At 43.2% G+C, this 22,943-nt stretch overlaps 1 protein-coding gene across 1 annotated transcript in view; it reads right to left on the bottom strand.

Annotated features, from left to right (window-relative positions):
* The window catches only part of FBXO36 (F-box protein 36), a 73,773-nt gene that overhangs the window by 38,853 nt on the left and 11,977 nt on the right, over nt 1-22,943 (bottom strand). The window contains exons 2-3 of the mRNA XM_033958335.1: nt 19,982-20,090; nt 3,727-3,899 (exon numbers count right to left, since the gene is read on the bottom strand). Of these exons, the coding sequence (XP_033814226.1) occupies nt 3,727-3,899; nt 19,982-20,090 (282 nt within the window). The remainder of the gene's footprint in view (nt 1-3,726; nt 3,900-19,981; nt 20,091-22,943) is intronic.

The raw sequence follows: 22,943 nt of genomic DNA, 5'->3' as shown, positions 1-22,943 counted from the left end.
TCCATCAGTCTGGCCAGCCTGGTGTATGCTCCATTACTCTGAATGCTGTGTGATTTGTTCCTGTAAGCTATTGCTATTTGATTATTAATCTCATATTATTTGTATCAGCATAAAAGAGAGTCGAGTGATCTGTCTTTGAAGGCCATAATAGCCGGCTCTTCAGTATGTATCCTTGTAACCCGTTCTGGGCTCCTGGGGAGGACGGGCTATAAAAATGAATAAATAAATATAGGCGACATCTGCAGGCATAAGGGCTATTGGAGTGGTAGACGGGTTTAGAAACATGACGGCAGAAAAGGGCTATAGCCCATCAAGTCTGCCCACTCTACTGTCCCACCCCATTAAGTCAGAGTGCTGCTCGACCCACGTAGAGATCCCACTGGATGTCCCATTTATTCTTAAAGTCGAGCATGCTAGTGGCCTTGATCACCTGCACCGGTAGTTTGTTCCAGTGATCCACCACTCTTTCAGTAAAGAAATACTTCCTGATGTCACCACCAAATCTCCCTCCTCTGAGTTTGAGCGGGTGCCCCCTTGTGACTGAAGGTCCCTTAGGAAAGAATATGTTGTTTTCCACCTCGACACGACCTGTGACGTACTTAAATGTCTCAATCATGTCACCCCTCTCCCTGCGCTCCTCTAGAGAGTAGAGCTGCAACTTGCCCAGTCTTTCCTCGTATGAGAGGCCCTTGAGTCCGGAGACCATCCTAGTGGCCATTCGCTGGACTGACTCAGCTCGAAGTACATCTTTACGGTAATGTGGCCTCCAGAATTGCACACAGTACTCCAGATGAGGTCTCACCATGGTTCTGTACAGTGGCATTATGACTTCAGGTTTACGGCTGACGAAGCTTCTATTGATACATCCCATCATCCGCCTTGCCTTGGATGAGGCCTTCTCTACTTGTTTGGCAGCCTTCATGTCTGCACTGATGATTACTCCCAAGTCCCGTTCTTCTGAGGTCATAGCTAGTGTTTCTCCATTCAAGGTGTATGTTCTGCATGGATTTCTGCTGCCGAGATGCATCATCTTACACTTCTTTGCGTTGAAGCCCAGCTGCCATGTTGAGGACCAGTTTTCCAACTTGATCAGATCCTGCGCCATACCATCCGTGAGATCGCTTTCACCTACTATATTACACAGTTTGGCGTCGTCGGCAAACAGCGCTACTTTTCCCTGAAGCCCTCGGGTCAAGTCCCTTATGAATATGTTAAAAAGGGATGGTCCCAGGACTGAGCCCTGCGGCACTCCGCTAGTCACCTCTGATGTCTTAGAGAGGGTGCCATTGACCATCACCCTCTGAAGTCTTCCACTCAGCCAATCATTGACCCATGCTGTTAGTTTCTCACCTAACCCCATCGATTTCATCTTGTTTAATAGTCTACGGTGTGGGACACTGTCAAACGCTTTACTGAAATCCAAGTACACTATGTCCAGAGACTCTCCCGAGTCTAGCTTTCCTGTCACCCAGTCAAAGAAGCTGATAAGGTTTTGGAGGAATTTTGGAGAGCTCATCATATAATGTATGGGGGTTATGGTGAAATGTGTACCTAGAACCCTTAATATGAATTTCACAGCATTGCCCCAAAGCTCTGCTGGCATGTCTGTGTGGCCAGTCCATTGGAAATGCTGGCCCTTCTTACATACAAATGGCTTGTTTTGGATGTTTTTAAAAATTTGACTTTTTTTTTTTTATAATGGCAAATAAAATCAGACGTCTAGCTGGACCATTTTCAAAAAATAAAGTTAGATGTCTTGCAGTTTCGAAAATGGCCATTTCTTCTGCTCGATATTTGGATGTCTTGCGGGAAACATCCAAAGTCATAACAACATAAGAATTGCCATATTGGGACAGACCAAAGGTCCATCAAGCCCAGTATTCTGTTTCCAACAGTGGCCAACCCAGGTCCCAAGTTGGATTTAGATGTCCTATCGAAAATGGCTCTCCACATGTTAAGGAGTATATCAAATATACAAAGTAGGGTAAATATAGTCAATTACTGATATTCAATTCATTAAAATGCTATGCCAAGAATACCATAACATAAAATTAATTAAATATTTAATTTATTGATTTCTTTAATTCAATTAATATCCTAAAAACTAACAAAATGTATTTCATCTACATTTAAAATTTACAATAACATGTAATACAAAGTGCAAAGTGCTACTAATAACAAAATCATAAGCTGGGAAAAGCTACAAGTACTATCTAAAGCTTTAAAGTAGAGTCCAATCAATCAATCTTCAAGGTTCTTAATGATGTTAAGTTTTGAAGCCATTCAGGCCCAATGAAGCTCACTTAACTTGATAATGAGTCAATTAAAGTCCCAATATCTCCTTGAGTAGTAATCTATAAGCTTGGCCAGGCCAGTTGTTCCTTATATTAATGATCCAATTAGAAATGCTTAATCAGTTCTGAGGTTCTCTCTTCTTAATCCTTAAAGTTTTCCAGTTTTAATTACTTATATTGTTCAATCAGCATAAGCCTCCAACTCCAGCTGAGTTTCAGTTGAATCCATCATCAAGAAGTATATCAAATCAATACAAGTCTATTCAGATTATTTTCCAAATAAAATCTATCTGCAGATTTAGCAGATATCAAATGTCCCAAGTATGCTATGCCTGCAATAAGTTTTAAAGGGTCTCTTTTACAAAGCCTTGGTAGAAATTCTCCCATGGCAAATGTGCCGAAGCCTAAAGGATTTGCATGAGCTTCAGTGCATTTGCTGTGGGAAAATTACTACTGCAGCTTTGAAAATGGTACAAAGTCTGATTAAGCGTTGTTGCTCACTTTTAAGTGATATTTCTTTTGGTAAAATCACTGATCTTAAGTTTTTTTAAACTACTGCAATATTATCTATGTAGCCTTGAGTAAAAAGAACATTAAAAGAATGCAAATTATTCAAAATACAGCCGTCTGGCTGATTTTCAATTTGAAAATATTTGATCATGGGACGAAATATTATCGGATATTACATTGGCTTCCAGTTGAGGCAAACATAATTACTCAAGCTCAGCTACATTTGTTATAAGACATTGTAAGGTATTATACCTAATTACTTGATTGACCATTTTAAATTTGCCGATAGAAAACACCTCTCTCATTTTAGATTATTTGCATTCCCTACTGTAAAAGGGCTATAAATACAAAACAAATTTTTCATAGAATTTTATCCTATCAGGTTGGATTGTGGGATAAGAGCTTTTGTAATTTGATAACAAATTCTAACTCTTTATCAAACTTTTAGAAAATTGATAAAGACCTACATATTTGATAAATTTTTTAGAATGGGATTATAATTCACTGTAAATGTACAGTCTTCTATTTCTTGTCAACTGCATTGAACTAAGAGGTAATTGCAGTATATAAATACATTTTTATGTTATGTCAGGAGAGTTGACTGAGAAGGCAAAATTAAGATGAGGAGACTGATATGTGCAGCAAAGGCTATACATGCTTAGAACTTTACACTAATTCTGAGCTCTGTTGATATGCAGCAACATCATTCACCTGTGTGCTTGACTTAATCCTGCTTGTCAAAGGAAAACAAAAAAGTAAATATAAACTTTGTCCCAATAAAGACAGTTTGAAAGCTGTTCCCTTAATAGGTTATAAATGTTCTGAAGTGAACCATGTATATGTAGGCAAACATGCTTTAGAAAACAAAGTTTGTATACATTAGATTTTTAAAAAATCTATTATAAAAATAGATTATTTTTACCTTTTCAAATGTGCGAGAGGTTTGAGAAAGTCTTGCAATATCTTCAAGTTCCAAAAAAGTCATGATATATAGTAGTATTCCTTCAGGAAGTCGTTCAAGGAAGTCAAACTTTCCTCGGCACAAATTGGTGACATATTCCAGAGTATTCGGGCCAAACACTATGCTAATCTGAACTGTGATCAAAGGAAATCCAAGATGCTGTTATATTTACAATTATTGACACTACTTACTACCAGAATAATCTTTACAATTTTGTTAACTATTTCAATGCCAAAAGTCCAGTATACCTTAATACCAGATGACGATTCTACTCCCATTTCATAGAACTTCACGGTCCTGCGGTATATAAACTGTTATTATTATTATTATTTCTTATCACACTACTGGAATCAACTGTCCCCCTGTGATAAGCAAGCCAGCCAGCATTGCTTATCGCTACAGTAAAGATAATTGGATATAATAATAACCCATCTTAGCTCTTCAAAAAGTGAGACTGAAGCTTTATTGGAGTGAACTACATATCCCACAGTGCACTGAGCTTTTCAGCTCGGTGCCAAGATAGCCTTAGGGAGGGACCGAGTTCAGAGCAGTCCTCCCCAGCTGGTGCTGATGAGCAGCAAAGCAAAGAGTCAGAGGGAACAAATTTAAGGGAATTGCAATGCTGATAGAAAGGGGAGGTAGGAAGGCTGGTAGCTGCTAGAAGGTCAGTAGAGAGAAAAAAGCCTGGCAACGGGAAAAGCTTCCCAGGGCCAGTGAAAGCATATAAGGGGAAAGATTACCAGGGCCAGTAAAAGCATAGAAAGGGAAAAAGTTTCACAGGAGCAGCAAAAGCCTGGAAAAGGTTCTCAGGGGAAGTGGAAGTCTGGATAAGGGAAAAGGTTCCCATGGCCAGTGAAAGCCTGGAAAGGGGAAAAAGGTTCCTGGGGCAGGGAAAGCCTGGAAAGGTCCATAGGAATTGAGATAACCCAAAAGCATGAAACCAAAGGTGGTAGGAATACAATTCAAGGAAGAAGGAATTAACCATGTTTATTTCAGAAAGGTTAGGGAGATCCAGAAGCTTTGTCTAGCATGAGTTGGATAGAAGTATAAAATGATTAATTATCAAACATAAATACAAAAAGGGGCATAATAAAAAAAAAAAAAAGATCCAAGTCCTTTTTTGGCCTAAGGCGACAGTCGCCCAAAGTCGGCAGCAAGAAAATGTCCTTTCTCGAAAAGTATGTTCAAAATAGGTTTCTTATCAAGAATGGCATACCTACACGTCCAGGCATTTAATTGTCCAGACCACCAGTACGTTTATCTTTATACCAGATTCTCTACCAAAAATTCATCCAAATCCCAAACACCCAAAACAAGAACTTTTAGATGTGGTTGGGGTCAGTCTTTCGCCTAACATCACGATTCTCTAACCAGCATCTGTGTCATAAGCACCGGTGAGAGAATCGGAGAACCCATCCCACCCAGCCCACAAAGATCATTGGCAGGAGGGCTTGGTGGGGGGTCCGGTAGGAGGGATTGGGCATCCTTCCTGTCTACGATCTTTTTGGGAGGAGGGGGCCGGCAGGAGGAATTGGCCACTCCTCCTGCCATGGACATTCGGAGGGGGAGCGGCGGCAGCTTTGTGGGTTCTATAGTCTTTGCAGGGGGACTGGGTTCCCTGCCACTGCCTCTATTCTGATTATGGCAGGGAGATTCCCTTGCCGTGATCAGCTCAGGGGGAACCTGATCCGGCACTTATACATATTTTAACTTCGCCTATTGATTGGCAACTATTCAATACATTGTACAATAAATATGTCAAATCTTTTTTTTAGTAGAAACTTTTTTATTCACCAACATGAAAGATATACACAGAACAGAGAGAACACAATTATTTTCTCAGTACAATGCCTCAATACAGAATATCATGGTAACACCCAACTAGAAATTCCAGATAACAGCGAGAGTCCAGGCCTGTACTCTGATAGCCTGGAGCCCTCCAAATCCAAACTAGAAACAACCCCCCAACCGCTCCATCCCAACACCTCCCCCCCCCAAAACCCCTCCCTCAACCCACTGGCAATACGGGGACAACTGGCTTCCGCAAGCGATTGACCACCTGGCTCTTTATCACAGGGGGCAGAGTATCCAAATAAGAAGCCCAAACGGACAGAAAAAGCTTGCTCCGAGATCCAGAAAACCGAGCGGACATGGACTCCCAGACCATTAAAAGATGCAATTTATTGCGCCAATACCAGATGGTGGGCGGGGAGTCCTGAAGCCAATGAGTAAGAATACATTTCTTTCCCACAATATATCCCTTACGAATGAGCTGGCTATCACCTGCAGAAAGGCCGCCTAAATAGCCCTCCGCCAAAAAAATAGTCCCTTCCACCGATGAGGGGAGCCGATAACCCACCAAAGATTCCAAATAACATCGGACCTCCATCCAAAAGGCAGAAATAGATGCACACAGCCACACCCCATGTGCCAAAGAGTTATCAACCCGGTGACATTTCAGACAAATAGCCGTAGGGGCACATCCGAAATAAAAAGCCCGCTGCTGAGAGACATATCCCCGATGTAAAACCCGAAAGTGACATTCCTGGAGCTCGGCGCTCTGCGCCACCCGCGGGCGACATCCCAGGTCCCGGGCCCAAGATGTCAAAAGCCGCTGATAATCCCGCCGAGGCTGCAAAGCCACCAATCTACGATGATATTGAGAGATAGAAAGCCAATCCCACTGAGCATCAAAGAAAAAGTCGCGTAAAGTGATAGCAAAAGACTGGGTTAATGAGTCCCTGGGCAAGGAGGCCGCATAATGAGAGAGCTGCATATAAGCAAACCGATCCGTTGCACCCAAAGACCAGGACGCCTGGAGAGTCAAAAAAGGAATAGCGCTACCATCCATCTGTAGAAACTGCTCCAAAGTTCGGAGCCCCTTCCTCGCCCACCGTTTGAAAACAACATTGTCCTGTCCCGGACTGAATGCCGCATTGCCCACTATGGGCAGCAGAACAGAACTAAAAGGCGAGTGACCCCACATCTGAGAAACACATCTCCAAGCCCGACGCAGCGGCTCCACCAAGCAGCTACGGGCCCCAGGCCCCAACCGCACGTTCCCATCCCAATGTAAAAGATAAGGCAGAGCCCACGGAAAAAAATAGTCAACCTCCAGCTCCCGATCAGTATGCTGAGAGCCAAGAAAAAGCCAATCCCGGACATGCCGAAGCAAGCAGGCCAAATTATACAAACGAATCGAGGGAAGACCCAATCCTCCCTGTGCCCAGGACCCCTGAAGATAAGAGCGATTCATTTTACCTTTCTTACCCCCCCAGCAAAATGAAATCACCAGTCTCTGAAGACCCAGGATATCTTTTTTCAAAAGAAAGAAAGGAAGCGTTTGCAGGACAAATAACCATTTCGGGAAGATAATCATGCGAAAAAGATGAACACGGCCCATCAAGGAAAGAGGGAGATTCAACCAGCGCCGTAAAAGCCCCTTAGTTCCCTGCAACAAATGATCAACATTCAAACGGTAAAGCGCGGAGACATCCATAGACAACAAAATACCAAGGTATCGAAAAGAGGGTCCCGCCCAGCGCAAAGGAAAATCCGGCCCCCACTCCACCCGCAAAGAGTCCGGAGACGCCATAGCCTCCGACTTCTGCTTATTTAAACGGAAACCAGAAAAATCCCCATACTCACGAAAACACTCCAAAAGAGCAGGGAGGGAGGCCCGAGGATCCGTCAAATAAACCAAAAGGTCATCGGCAAAAGCCGCCAGTTTAAAATGATGAGCCCCCACGACCATTCCCATGATGTCCGGGTTACCCTGCACATCCCGAATGAGAGGATCCAGGGTCAGGACAAACAACAAAGGTGAAAGGGGGCATCCCTGGCGAGTACCCCTACAAATTGGAAAGGGATCAGAAAGGGTATCATTGGCCCACAAACGGGCCACCGGGTTTGCATAAAGAGTCCGCACCGCCTGAATGAACCATGGGCCTAAAATATGTCAAATCTTATTGCAGACTGGATACTTGTCCGCCAAATGTCATGAGGATTGCTCCAGTTACCTTTAAGGCCAAGTTGTTAATCTGGATTAATTTGTTATTATTCGTAGGAAAATTCACAGTGGAACAAGGTCATATTATGATTACACCAATTATAAAAAATGCCAAAGAACCCTCTAATATAGCATCTAATTTTAGACTTATCACCAGTATTCCTTTGGCTACCAAAATACTGGAAGGGTTAGTAAACGTAGAACTTATTACCTATTTGGAGAAATATAATATTCTTCATGATAACCAATCTGGTTTTCGGGCAGGTTACAGCACGGAAACAGTCATAGCTTCACTGATTGATTTGGTGGATCATTCTATTCTTTTGGACCGTTTAGAATCCATTGAAATCTCAGGCAATGTCCTGAACTGGTTCCGAGGGTTCCTGGGAAAAAGATCTTACAAGGTGCTAAAGGATGATAATCTTTCTTATGGTTGGGACCAGTGGAGTACCTAGGGTATGTGGCACCCGGGGCCCATCATTTTTTGACACCCCCCATGTAAAAAAATATTTTTTGTAATAACCATGAAACGGAATAAATGGTCATAATAGAAACAGGCAGTGAAAATTTTCTTTTATTGAATCTCATATATGTAACCATTATTCCAAACATAACATAAATTATGTCTGAATTGTCATGACATCAGAAGTACATATTGAGTAGTTGCAGGTGATGCTTGGGACAGTTCTGATTGTGTTAGTTCGGTTTTATGTGTTTTTTTAATAGAAGGGTTTTTATTTCTTTTTTGAAGGTTTTGTAGTCTGTGGTCGAGGTTGATAGGTTGTAGAGTTGGAGGTCGAGTTTTAGGAGGTTGTCAAACAGTTTTTTTTCTTTTGACGATTTTGGTTGGAGGGTGTGTGAATGGTGCGTGAGTTCTCCTATGTCTGGTTGAGGTGGATTAAATTATTTAGCTGAAGAAATTAGTAACGCCCCCCATTCCACACACATTAATTCTCTTCCATTTTTGTTCCCATTCTAAAAAACACTGATAAGTTTCCAGAAAAAAAATACATTAAAATAAGAAGTGAAAACAAAGGCCCCTACAGATGAGAACATAACATAAGAATAGCCTAACTGGGTCAGACCAATGGTCCATCATGCCCAGTAGCCCATTCTCATGGTAACCAATTCAGGTCACTAGTACCTGGTCAAAACCCAAAGAGTAGAAACATTCCATGCTACCGATCCAGGGCAAGCAGACACTTCCCCCATGTCTTAATAACAGACTATGGACTTTTCCTCCAGGAATTTGTCCAAACCTTTCTTAAAATCAGCAACGCTATCTGCTTTTACCATAACTTCTGGTCACTTCATTTTTAAGCTTAGATCTTTCCTTCCAAACAGAGACCTTGCTAGATGTCAAATACAGAAAGAACAAGGTAACTTCACAAGGACTTAGCTGTGCAGGAAATGTGAATCTCCTCATACACCCACCATATAGTGCAAAAATGTGCAAAGGTCTGTTTTTTTCTTTCGATCACTACATAGCTAATGCCACACAATCAGCGCTGTTACAAACATATTCTGAAGGTCAATGCTAAAGTTAACAAAGTTTCCTTCCTTGGACCACAAGGAGATACTGACAAACCACTGGAAGAGATCCCAAAACAACTACCCAGGCACAACACCCAAAGACCCACTCAGTGTGTGAACCAGTTGAGTGGAGTGGACTAACTGGGGGCTGGAAATGGGCCCGGAGTTTGCTCAGCAGAATTTCCCAGACCACCTCTTCCTCTCAACACATTGACACGCTGCTGCTGCCACCACCACCACCATTAGGAACACCTCACTGGGTAGGCCAGCAATGCTATAAACTTTATAAAACACGTTATTATATTTTCTTATAAAGCACATATTTTAATTGAACTCTCTGACATCCTCAGCCTTGCCATTCACAAAAATAGAAGGAAGAAAATCCCGTTTCCTGCTGTCTCATGTCCCCGGCCTATACAATATTTTTCTTCTGCAGACCCTTCAAAAGTCTGACCAAATCCTCGTTTCACTTGCATTATAAAGTACTGAGGATGCCATTTCTCTCCAATCCCAGGTCCTAAAGTCTAAGACAGCAGCGCAAACTAGTGCTGCCCGATTCAAGAAAAAAAAAATAAATTTTGATTCGATTCAGCCTATTGAATTGGTTTTTCGATTCAACTTTCCTGCCCAATTGGGTGTTTTGTTTTGTTTTTTTCAAACATCCTGGTGGGTTTATTTTATAGCTTTTTCACCCCCCTTTGGCTTCTCCTAACCACACTGGTGCTGTGGTGTAAATAAAATAAAGAAACAAAAAGGACTTTTCCTCTCTCTGTTAAATCCTAGCTCACATTTGCGGTCTAACACCAGCTCTGGCAGGATACACATTTCAAATCTGACATATTGTAATCACAAAACAGAAAATAAAATTAGTTTTTCTACCTTTTGTTGTCTGGTTATTTTTCAAATCTTGTTGGTCCAAGGCTCTGGTTGTCTTCTGATAACTTGCTTGCCAGGGTCTCCTTCTTTCTGCATGCTAACCATCCATCTGCCATCTCTGTCCTCCCCGTTTCCCTTCCCTCCCCAGGAGGTCTGGCATCTTTCCTTTTTTCGTCTCCCTCCACAGATCCATCTTTTCTTAACTACCCTTTCATCTAGCATTTCTCCCTCCTTCCCCACCACCCCAGGGTCCACCATCTCTCCCTTTCTTTTCCCAACAACCCTCCTATCCAGTATCTCTATCCCCCCTCCACACCATCCCTTGTGTCCAACTTCTCTCCCTTTCTGTTCCTTCCCTCCCTAAAAACCATGGTCCATCATCTCTCTCCCTCTTCTCTATTTTCAGACCCATTATTTCTTCCTACCCAAAGTCCGGCATATGTGCATCTCTTTGAACCCTCCATTCCCTCCGTATACTTCTACATCAGGGCCCCCCCCTGAAGGCCTGTCCCCCCCCCTTAAAGGTCTGCATCCCACCCCTGAAGGCCTGTCCCCCCGAAGGCTTGCACGCCCCCCGAAGGCCTGTCCCCCCCTCCTTGAAGGCCTGCCTGTCCCCCCCTTGAAGGCCTGCCTGTCTGTCTCCCCCTTGAAGGCTGGCCTGCCTGTCCCCCTGGCCTGCCTGTCCCCCACCTTGAAGGCCTGCCTGCCTGATCCCCTTAAAGGCCTGTCCCCCCCCTTGAAGGCCTGCCTGTCTGTCTCCCTTGAAGGCCTGTCCCCCCCCTTGAAGGCCTGCCTGTCTGTCCCCCCCTTGAAGGCCGGCCTGCCTGTCCCCCTGGCCTGCCTGTCCCCCCCCTTGAAGGCCTGCCTGCCTGATCCCCTTGAAGGCCTGTCCCCCCCCTTGAAGGCCTGCCTGTCTGTCTCCCTTGAAGGCCTATCCCCCCCCTTGAAGGCCTGTCCCTCCCTTGAAATCCTGTCCCCTTGGCCTGCCTGTCCCCCCCCCTTGAAGGCCTGCCTGCCTGATCCCCTTGAAGGCCTATCCCCGCCCCCTTGAAGGCCTGTCCTCCCCTTGAAGGCCTGCCTGTCTGTCCCCTTTGAAGGCCTATCCCCCCCCCCCCCTTGAAGGCCTGTCCCTCCCTTGAAATCCTGCCTGCCTGTCCCCCCTTTGAAAGCCGGCCTGCCTGCCTGTCCCCCTGGCCTACCTGCCTGCCTCCCCCCCTTGAAGGCCTGCCTGCATGAACCCCTTGAAGGCCTATCCCCCCTTTGAAGGCCTGTCCCCCCCTTGAAGGCCTGCCTGTCTGTCCCCCCCTTGAAGGCCTGTCCCTCCCTTGAAAGCCTGCCTGCCAGTCCCCCCCTTGAAGGCCTATTCCCCCCTTGAAGGCCTGTCGTCCCCCCTTGAAGGCCTGCCTGCCTGTCCCCCCTTGAAGGCCTGCCCCTCCCTTGAAAGCCTACCTGCCTGTCCTCCCCCTTGAAGGCCTGTCCCTCCTTGAAGGCCTGCCTGCCTGTCCCCCCCCTTGAAGGCCTGCCTGCCTGTCCCCCTGGCCTGCCTGCCTGCCTGTCACCCCCCCCTTTGAAGGCCTGCCTGCCCACCCCACCCTGAAGGCCTGATGCCCCGACCCACCCCGAAGGACCGCTCGTCCCCTGGCCTCCTCGCACCACCTACGGTAGAGAAGCAGCCTGCAGCAGGATTGCAATGCCAGCGATCCCTGCGCTGCTTCGGAGCTGCTTCCTCCACCGCGGTCCCGCCCCTTCTCCTGATGTCAGAGGAGGGACGGGACTGTGGTGGAGGAAGCAGCGCAGGGATCGCTGACATCGCGATCCCGCTGCAGGCTGCTTCTCCATCGCAAACGATGCGGGGGGAAAATCCGGACGTTGGGGGGGGGGAACTGGACGCCAAGGCCGGGAGCACCCCCTCAGGGCTTGCACCCGGGGCGGATGCTCCCCCCCCTTGGTACGCTACTGGTTGGGACAACTCTTGGGGAGTACCTCAGGGCTCCCCTTTGTCTCCTACCCTGTTTAACATCTATCTTGTTTCATTGGGTAACCTTTTGCAGAGTTTAAAGCTTAAATTCTTCATCTATGCAGATGACATTACTATTGTTATCCCGCTAAGCTCATTTACATCTGAGCTTTTAAATTCCCTATCAATCATTCTAAGTCAGGTTGAACTCTGGATGTCTGCTTTTAGATTAAAATTAAATACAGAAAAGACCAAATTATTTTTAACAGCCCCTAATGATAAAATCAAGGAAACTGTGATACATGTGAATGGGATGAATTAAAATATTGAACAATCTCTAAAAGTACTAGGAGTAACCTTGGACAAACATCTTACATTAGAAAAGCATTCCGAGTTAGTGTTTAAGAAAAGTATTTCAGTGCTTTGGAAACTCCGTACTACTAAAAAATATTTTGACGAAGTTTCCTTCCGTCTACTAGTCCAATCCTCTATCCTAAGTATTCTCGACTATTGCAATATTACTTACGTAGGCACTCCCAAGAAAATTAAAGGTGATCCAGAACACGGCTGTCAGCTTTATTTATGGCCTAAAGAAATGGGAACATATCACCCCCTCCTATCAAAAGTTCCATTGGCTGCCATTTGAATCCAGACTTCTGTTCAAGTTTTCTTGTTTCTGTTATAAAATAACATTTGGTATGCTTCCAAGTTACCTAAACTCTCATTTTAATCTGAGTTATACAAACAAGAGTTCTCGAAGATCACATCTGTTCGCCTATCCCTCAGTAAACTTTTGCCAGTATAAAAGGTTTTGTGAAAGAATCTTTGCCTTTCAGGCAGCTAAATTAAATATTTGGCTTGCCCGGTGTGTATTAGAAGCCTCTTCTTACCTGGATTTTAGAAAACAGATAAAAACTCAATTATTTAATAGGTCAGGGTCTTAATACTTTTTTATATTTTTATCTTGCTTTGTAAAATTCTCAGCATTCTTTTATACTGCATACATTTTATAATTTATGTATTTCTTCCACTAGATGCCTTCAACTGCTGTCTTTTTAAATAACTTGTACTGTTGTATCTTATCCAATTGTTGTGAACTGCTTAGAACTCTCGGGTATGGCGGTATATAAAAATAAATTTATTATTATTATTATTATTAAATCACAAGGTATAAGTTCTGTCCAGGCAGCCTCATAAAACTTTAGATTATCGCTGCAGGACGACTAAGTCTAGGTCGGCCCACACCATGCCCATCTCCCATCCTAACCACTCCTCCAAAACCACCCCTTTCAGCACTTGGCGCATAGTAGGATTCAGAGGTCTAAAAAGTCTCTGGATATGTTCAAAAACCCATTTCGGCACTTGGACGACTTGTCTTTTAAGTCGTCCAAGTACCGACTTGGGCCGGTTTTTGGATGTAATTTTGTTTGGATTATGAGCCCCAAATTGTTTAGTTTTCTAAACTAATGGCTTTAGTGTTTGAGAAGCTAGGGTAAGTCTGGTAGTTTAGAAGTGAGAGAAGCCTCTACCTCAAGTAACTAGCAGATGGTGCTTCAAAGAGTTTGAAGAACTGAGTAGAGCAGTGATAGCACCCCCTAGTGGGAACATGACACCCCCCCCAGATTAGATCCCTTGAAAGACTCCTGGATTTTAGAAAAGCAATAAAAACTTACCTCTTCTCATAATCCCTTGTATATTGCCGTATGAAAAATAAAAAAGAAAGAAATGTATATTGAAACTGGATCCTCTTTATATATTGAGTTAGGATGAACACATTGTATTATACGAGAAGTATGGCAAACTGTAACTTGTCTTGAATGTATATTATGTATGTTAACCTGTAATCTGTTCTTAGATTGATGGGGAGAATGGGATAGAAAATGAATTAAGTGGTGAAAGAAGAAGTGAGAAACTACAGGCAAGTAAAATTCACTTTGGTGGTTGGAAAAGTAATGGAGGCACTGCTGAAGGGAAAGATAGTGAACTTCTGGAATCTAATGGGTTACAAGATCTGAGACTGTATGGTTTTACCAAAAGTTAACTGACAAGTTTCCAATACAGTTCTCCACCTTGAGTCCTAACTTTAACCAACTCGGCTTATTCAGGAGCATCCTATGAGGAACTGTATCAAAGGCTTTGCTGAAATCCAAATAGATTATGTTTAATACATGCCCTTTACCCAAGTCTCTGGTCACCCAGTCAAAGAAATCAATCAGATTTGTTTGGCATGATGGGAAAATTAAGTTCTTTCTGGTAACAGGACATACGAGTCCTGATAAGTGGGTTAACTTCCCTTAACCATGAGCTATGCAGAAGGCATCATATACTTTTTCTTCAGTTCCACTTCCTTCCTCAGTGGGCTGTACTGCCTCTCTTCAGTTTCTACCAAAGCAGTTGATATCTACTACAGTATAAAATATAAGAAGGAGGGTCACAGGGAACTTCCCTGACAATACACTTCTGTTATGCTCTGTAAAAAAGTGCAATGAACAATGCTAATCAAAATGTATCAAATAAACCAAGTGGAACAACCAAGCACTGAGGGGGCACTGTCGGAGGCTTTTTAAAATTTTTATTTTTTTAATTGGGCAGATATTTTGCATGTGTAATACACGCAAAATATCTGTGCCGTTAAAAAAAAAAATGAAAGAAAAAAAAAGCCTCCCGACAGAAGCCCTGACAGGATGCTGCTTCTCCTGTCACTACTGTCAGGGCTCTGTACCGACTCAATCGCTCACTGAGCGATTGAGTCGGTGAGTTTGCATGCAAATGATTTGCATGCAGACTAGATAGTGAATCAATCGCTGTTTAAAAATCGGCCAACAGCGACTATGTCAGTATCTTTAGTGAATCTGGGCCTTTGTTCCTTATAGATGAGAACATGGGATGTATTCCTTCCTGAATTGTTGTGTACTTTAAGTAGTACTGCTAATCTCAATTGATCCACCCGGTGGTTCAAAGACTTCAATGGTCTGTGAGAGGTGTCTCCATTCTTCCAGTTCTAATCATACTCAAATTTTTTTTTTTTTTTGTTGTGATTTAAGTATGGCTTTTTATTTTTTAACAGACACTAGTGTTGAGCATTTGGATTTAAGGATGTCTGATATAGAAATTAATTCCCAATTTCAGAAATCATTATGAATTTGTACCAACTGGACAAACAGTTAACAAAGTTTGCTATTTGGAAGAGCTGAAAAGGCTGCGTGAAAAAGTTGGACGAAAACGACCAGAACTTTTTGCCAACAACTCATGGCTCTTGCATCACAACAATGCACCAGCTCACACAGCACTACCTATGAGGAAGCTTTTAGCCAGAAAACAAATACCTCTGTTGGAACACCAACCCTACTTTCCTGATGACATTCAGGACATCAAGGGCAATACGATGAGAGCTCTGATGGACATTCCAGAAAAAGAGTTCCAAAATTGCTTTGAAAGGAGGACTAGGCATTGGCATCAGGGCATAGCTACCTAAGAGGAATACTTTGAAGGTGACCATAGTGATATTCAGCAATTAGGTATGTAGCATTTTTTCTAGGATGCGTTTGGAAATGTAATTGTCAGACCTCATATCCCAAGTCCAGGAGGCTGCGATTTTTGGGCTGCCAGTTGGGTCTATGCTGGACTGAGACCTCAGAACCCCATATACACATACACAATGACGGGGGAAGGAGAAGCAGGAGGAGAACGCAGCTGACACCTGTTAAAGTCCTCCCGGAGCACTGTGAGGCCAAACAGCCTGCACTCAAGCATCTGATAAATCAGGAGTGAGCCTTGTCCCAGGGGAATGGTCCCTGAGCTCTTTAAGTGTTAGTGCAAGCTGGCTAGACAGGTTCCTCAAAGGGTTGCCCTGTTAGCTGCAAACTGCCCCTCAGAGGGTCTGTGTCTTCTCCCAGGCAAAGCTGCTCCAGAACTATTGGGGATCTCTTGAGCACTGAAAGCCTCAGAATTCAAATAAAAAAACCTCCAAAATAGCAAAATTTCTCAGCACAGATCAGAAAGACACCTTCTAGCTCATGTGCACAAGGAAGAACTGAAGAGAGGTAGTACAGCCCACTGAGGAAGGAGGCAGAAATAGAAATGTATACGATTCCTTCTGCAAAGCTCATGATTAAGAGAAGTTAACCCACTCATCTGGACTCGTATGCCTTGTGCACCAGAATTTCCTTTTGTGAAACCATGTTTATTTATTTTAGTATTTATATGCCATTTATGGACTAAGTGGTTTACATTCAGGTACTCAAGCATTTTTATCTGAGGCAATGTGGGATTACGTGACTTGCCCAGGGTAACAAGGAGCAGTGTTGCCTTGGACCTTCCCATATTAACTGCTTAACCACTTTAGTAAAAGGGGCCTTTAAATGTACATACTTCATGCAAAATTTTCTAACAAAAAATTGATTTTAGAAAATTAATGCAAAGCATATATGCTAAAAGCACCTGTGTACTTTATAAATATAAAGACTACAGGCAGTCCCTGTTTTACGAATATCTGACTTATGTCGGACTCGTACTTACGAACGGGGGTCCTGTTCTATCTTTGGTGTCCCAATGCGCCCCTTTTCCTCCTTTCCGAGTCCCAACATGCCCCTCTCCCTCCCTCCTGAGTTCAAACGTGCCCCACTCTCTCTTCCTCCCTCCATTCTGTGCCCCAAGTATGTGCCTCCCTCCGGCGGGTGTTTACCTTTTTCTGGACAGCTCCCTCCTCCTTCCAGCTGCAGTCATTTCTCTGCACAAAGCCTATGCTGCTGCAGTAGCGATTTTGGTGCTAAAAACGGCCTGTGGGAGCTACACTGGGGATCAAAAAACAGCGATTTTAGGATTCTAGGGGTGGAGGCCCTTGCTCTTACCCCAGAATCCCTCCCAAAAAACCCTCCCCCCTGATATTCTTTTATAGCCGTCAACCCTGTCCTCACTGTGCCATGCTTTGTGCTGGGAGCTGCATGGACTTAAGCTGCAGCCAACTGAAGGGGAGAACCTCTATCTCGGGTAAGTTGTAAAACCAGTTTGCTTCTTCAGACTGCCTCTCAGTCTCTCCGGCAGAGCTGAGACCTCAACCCCCTACCAAAACTCATGCGCTTGTAAAATCCCCACAGAGCTGATCAGTCTGCTTTCAAGACCACTGCGGACAGAATTTGGGACAAGCCGTGCTCCTAAGGGACCAGTCCCCGAGCTTCCGAATTATTAATGCAGGCTGGCCAAGTAGGTGCCCTGCAATGTAGGTGGCCCTTTGACTACAGACTTCTGACCTGAAAGTTTGCATTCCCTGCAACCAGAGATGTCCCAAGACTGGGAGGCCTCTGTACCACCGAAAAGCCTCTTGACTGGATGATAAACCCAAAATATAAAGAAATAAACAGGCTCCTACCACCTCGTGCGCAAAGAGAATAACTGAGGAGTACAAGATAGCCCAGGGAGAAGGGAGGCAGAGCGGAAACATGCAAATGAAGCTCTCTAAACACACTCCATGGGTAAAGGTCTATAAATCCAGTGGCTCAAGACTGACATTCCTATTGAACTAGAAATGGCAGTTAGGCACCTTACATTTAGATGATATTCTATAACTTGGCATCTAAGTGTTCTAGTGTGTTACTGGAAAGGGGGCATTCATATGGGAAGGGTATAAGCAATCTGATAATTTCAGTTCATGCTATATTGAATATTGGCAGTCAGGTGTGCCCATTTATACTGGTCATAGAACAAGTATAAGTGGTCACTTCTAAATATAGGTGTCTAATTGCTGACTTAAGCTAGCAATCAGTAACGGACTAGGCACACAAATTATAGAATACTAGCTTAGTGTCTACTTTGAAGCAGATACAAATTGGTTCACTGGCATTTATATTCTATTGAAGCTGGATCTAAGTGTCTCTTTTACACAGAGCCAGAGAGACCAATATTGTCTTTATAAAATAGACTTAAAATAGGTATTCTGGATCCAAGATGGCCGCTGCATCTCTGCTGCAGTGAGGACGCCGTCGAGATTCACTTACAATAATGCCGAAGAGACGGGGCAGGAACATCGGAGGAGCCTCCCGGCGACCCTTAACCCCTGCGGTTACCATTGACGATTTTCTTCGGCGCCTACAGCGGGAGCAGGAAGAGTCGGGTGCCAGCTCGCTAGGGACACCACCGGAGAGAAGCGCGGTGGTGAGATCCTCTGGCCTTGATGTCACCCTTAGCCCCGACGTCAAGACGCCACCCCTTCAACCGACGCCGCAAGCAGCCAGCTCTCCACGGGACCAGAATGCACCCGAGGAGGTAGCTTCTTTGTTTCCAAAGGCTATTATGGAGGGCTCGCCGAACAGAACAACGCAAAGTGACATGCTCTTTCTGCTAGGACCTGCGACCGGGACAACAGAGGTTGGGGGAATACAAGACTTCACTGAGGTAAAACTAACTTCAGAACAGTCATACACTACACCATTACAACTTTTTTCTCCTACTAAACCCCCCAAAGTTACACTTGAAGCATTATGGGACTTGGTAGTGAATTTGGGGAATTCCTTAAATCCTCAAATAAAAAGTTTGGACAAAGAATTAAAAGAACAGAAAGAAGAAATAAAAGTGTTAAAACAGGATATATCTCAATTAAAAACAGAGACACAAAATACAAGTAAGGAGCTAATATCATTAAAACAAAATCAAGATTTGCTGGTTAAAGATAATATAATACTCAGGAGGAAGCTGGAAGCTCAGGAGAATAATGGGCGAGCTAACAATTTGAGATTTATAAATTTTCCAAAGATTTTGTCAACTTCTCCTAGAGAAATGGTGAAAAGGTATTTTATGGAAATATTGGAAATTCCTGAAAGCTCTTTACCTCCTCTTACAAGAGTGTATTATCTTCCTGCCAAGCCCCAATCCGAAGAAGAAGAAAAAATCGAGGAATCCCGGGACAGACCATTGAACATTTCCGCAATTTTGGAACAATCGGATAGAGAATTGGCTGTTTCAGCCACTCTCTTGCTGTCTGTGGCCTTGGCTCCAGACAAGGATTGGATATTAAAACTTTTCTTTAAAAATAGGTCCAAGGACTTCCTGGGATATCATATTCAGATTTTTCCTGATGTCTCTAGAGAGACTCAAAAGAGAAGAAAAGAATTTCTACTTCTGAAACCTGGAGTGATTCAAATAGGGGGTATTTTCTTTTTGAGATATCCATGTAAATGTGTACTCAGATATTTATCTTTGAAGTACATTTTTACAGAGCCGTCTCATCTGATAAGTTTTCTCTCAGCGAAACGTCTTGAGAAAGGAATAACAGCGCCCATGGAAGGTTAGCTCCCTGTAAGACATGGTTTTCCTGTTAACCTATTTGATTTATATTTGCTCTACTCTTTAAATCTTGGAGGACTAGTGTGTGATCAATTAGATCATTTATTACTTCATTTATGTATCTTTATTTTCAAATTGAATTATGTATTATGGTATATCTCAATTTTGGAAACTTAGTTTATTATGTTATTGATCTCACTTTACTGTACAAGATGTATATGCTTGGTAATATTATAAAATTCTATAAATAAATAATAATAAAAAAAAAAATAGGTATTCTGTTATATAATCCAGACCTCTATGCCCATTTGTGTATGGGGAAGGGAAGGGGGAGAAGATGCTGAGCATAGGAACAGGTGAAAAAAAGAAGAAGATGAGATGCTAGATCCTGAGGGAATGAGGGAGAATAATGACCTATACTGAAGTCATTGCATTTTTGGTATGATTCAAAATTAGGGTACAACTTATGTATGAATGACCTATATCCAAGTATATATGGTAAATGAAAAAACAACTATGTGCTGCTGAAAGAACCTTTTTATGAAAAAAATTTTTGTTCTTACCTTGAAGTGTTGAGTCCTCCAAGAAGTCATGGTGAGTCTCTCTAAGTTCTCCAGGTTTTGCATCCCGAAATTCACTTCGAAGTGAGATTTTCCACCATCTCACAATCACCTACAAATAAGATTATTTCTTCTTAAGTACTTACCATTCTGTGGTGATGGAAACTTCATATTTTGTGGAACTTTTTTGCAATATATATATATACACATATAAATATCTATCTCTAATATACTGTATAATAAAATTATGTTGTTAGCTCATATTGTTTTGATATTGATTTTAAGTTTATACAGTATTATCAGATTGTAAACTGCTTTGGTCTGTGTAAGTAACATAGTAACAGTAACATAGTAGATGACGGCAGATAAAGACCCGAATGGTCCATCCAGTCTGCCCAACCTGATTCAATTTAAATTTATTTTTTTTCTTCTTAGCTATTTCTGGGCAAGAATCCAAAGCTTTACCTGGTACTGTGCTTGGGTTCCAACTGCCGAAATCTCTGTTAAGACTTACTCCAGCCCATCTACACCCTCCCCAGCCCATCCTCCACCAAACGGCCATACACAGACCGTGCAAGTCTGCCCAGTACTGGTCTAGTTCAATATTTAATATTATTTTCTGATTCTAAATCCTCTGTGTTCATCCCACGCTTCTTTGAACTCAGTCACAGTTTTACTCTCCACCACCTCTCTCGGGAGCGCATTCCAGGCATCCACTACCCTCTCCGTAAAGTAGAATTTCCTAACATTGCCCCTGAATCTACCACCCCTCAACCTTAAATTATGTCCTCTGGTTTTACCATTTTCCTTTCTCTGGAAAAGATTTTGTTCTACGTTAATACCCTTCAAGTATTTGAACGTCTGAATCATATCTCCCCTGTCTCTCCTTTCCTCTAGGGTATACATATTCAGGGCTTCCAGTCTCTCCTCATACGTCTTCTGGCGCAAGCCTCCTATCATTTTTGTTGCCCTCCTCTGGATCGCCTCAAGTCTTCTTACGTCTTTCGCCAGATACGGTCTCCAAAACTGAACACAATACTCCAAGCGGGGCCTTACTAATGACCTGTACAGGGGCATCAACACCTTCTTCCTTCTACTGACTACGCCTCTCATTATACAGCCCAGCATCCTTCTGGCAGCAGCCACTGCCTTGTCACACTGTTTTTTCGCCTTTAGATCTTCGGACACTATAACCCCAAGGTCCCTCTCTCCGTCCGTGCATATCAGCTTCTCTCCTCCCAGCATATACGGTTCCTTCCTATTATTAATCCCCAAATGCATTACTCTGCATTTCTTTGCATTGAATTTTAGTTGCCAAGCATCTCTAACTTTTGCAGATCCTTTTTCATATTTTCCACTCCCTCTTCAGTGTCTACTCTGTTACAAATCTTGGTATCATCTGCAAAAAGGCACACTTTTCTTTCTAACCCTTCAGCAATGTCACTCACAAACATATTGAACAGGATTGGCCCCAGCACCGAACCCTGAGGGACTCCACTAGTCACCTTTCCTTCCTTCGAGCGACTTCTATTAACCACCACCCTCTGGCGTCTGTCCGACAGCCAGTTTCTGACCCAGTTCACCACTTTGGGTCCTAAGTTCAGCCCTTCAAGTTTGTTCAACAGCCTCCTATGAGGAACTGTATCAAAGGCTTTGCTGAAATCCAAGTAAATTACATCTAGCATATGTCCTCGATCCAGCTCTCTGGTCACCCAATCAAAAAATTCAATCAGGTTCGTTTGGCACGATTTACCTTTTGTAAAGCCATGTTGCCTCGGATCCTGTAACCCATTAGATTCAAGGAAGTTCACTATCCTTTCTTTCAGCAACACTTCCATTATTTTTCCAACAACTGAAGTGAGGCTCACCGGCCTGTAGTTTCCTGCTTCATCCCTGTGACCACTTTTATGAATAGAGACCACATCAGCTCTCCTCCAATCCCCAGGAATCACTCCCGTCTCCAGAGATTTGTTGAACTAGTCTTTAATAGGACTCGCCAGAACCTCTCTGAGTTCCCTTAGTATCCTGGGATGGATCCCGTCGCTTTGTCCACCTTCAGTTTTTCAAGTTGCTCATAAACACCCTCCTCCGTGAACGGCGCAGAATCTACTCCATTTTCTCGTGCAACTTTGCCAGACAATCTCGGTCCTTCTCCAGGATTTTCTTCTGTGAACACAGAACAGAAGTATTTGTTTAGCACATTTGCTTTCTCCTCATCACTCTCCACATATTGGTTCCCAGCATCTTTTAGCCTAGCAATTCCATTTTTTATCTTCCTCCTTTCACTAATATATCTGAAAAAATTTTTATCTCCCTTTTTTACATTTTTAGCCATTTGTTCTTCCGCCTGTGCCTTTGCCAAACATATCTCTCTCTTGGCTTCTTTCAGTTTCACCCTGTAGTCCTTTCTGCTCTCCTCTTCTTGGGTTTTTTTTATATTTCATGAACGCCAACTCTTTCGCCTTTATTATCTCAGCCACTAGGTTGGAGAACCATATCGGCTTCCTTTTTCTCTTGTTTTTATTGATTTTCTTCACATAAAGGTCCGTAGCCATACAATAAAACAAAGATGTATATGATTAAGATTTTACACTCATTGCAACTATTGCAAAAAATGGTCACTGCAAAAGTAAATAATGGTCACTGCAACAGTAAATAATAATAGCATCATTCAAATAGGTTCATTAGCAATAGTTACACTAGTATAATTTATTCAAACTTGATACGCCATCAAATCTACAAAGATCAAGGCAAGTTATATCAGTGTTCTTCAACAACCGGTCTGCAAAAATTTCCTGCTGGTCCGTGAAGAATTAGTGTCCCCTACAAGCGCATGTCCATCTTCCTTCTGGCTTGGCTGCCTCTTATCTTCAGCGCCAGCTGCACTTGTTTGCCAGGACAGCGCACAATGGCTTTTGCATGCTGCATGTAGCTGACCCAGAACCAGGTCAGCAGCGTGCAGTGT

Source organism: Geotrypetes seraphini, chromosome 9 (assembly GCF_902459505.1).
Source record: "Geotrypetes seraphini chromosome 9, aGeoSer1.1, whole genome shotgun sequence".
NCBI classification, from domain to species: Eukaryota; Metazoa; Chordata; class Amphibia; order Gymnophiona; family Dermophiidae; genus Geotrypetes; species Geotrypetes seraphini.
Note: the sequence above shows the minus strand (reverse complement) of the source record. Positions and strands in the feature narration are given on the sequence as shown.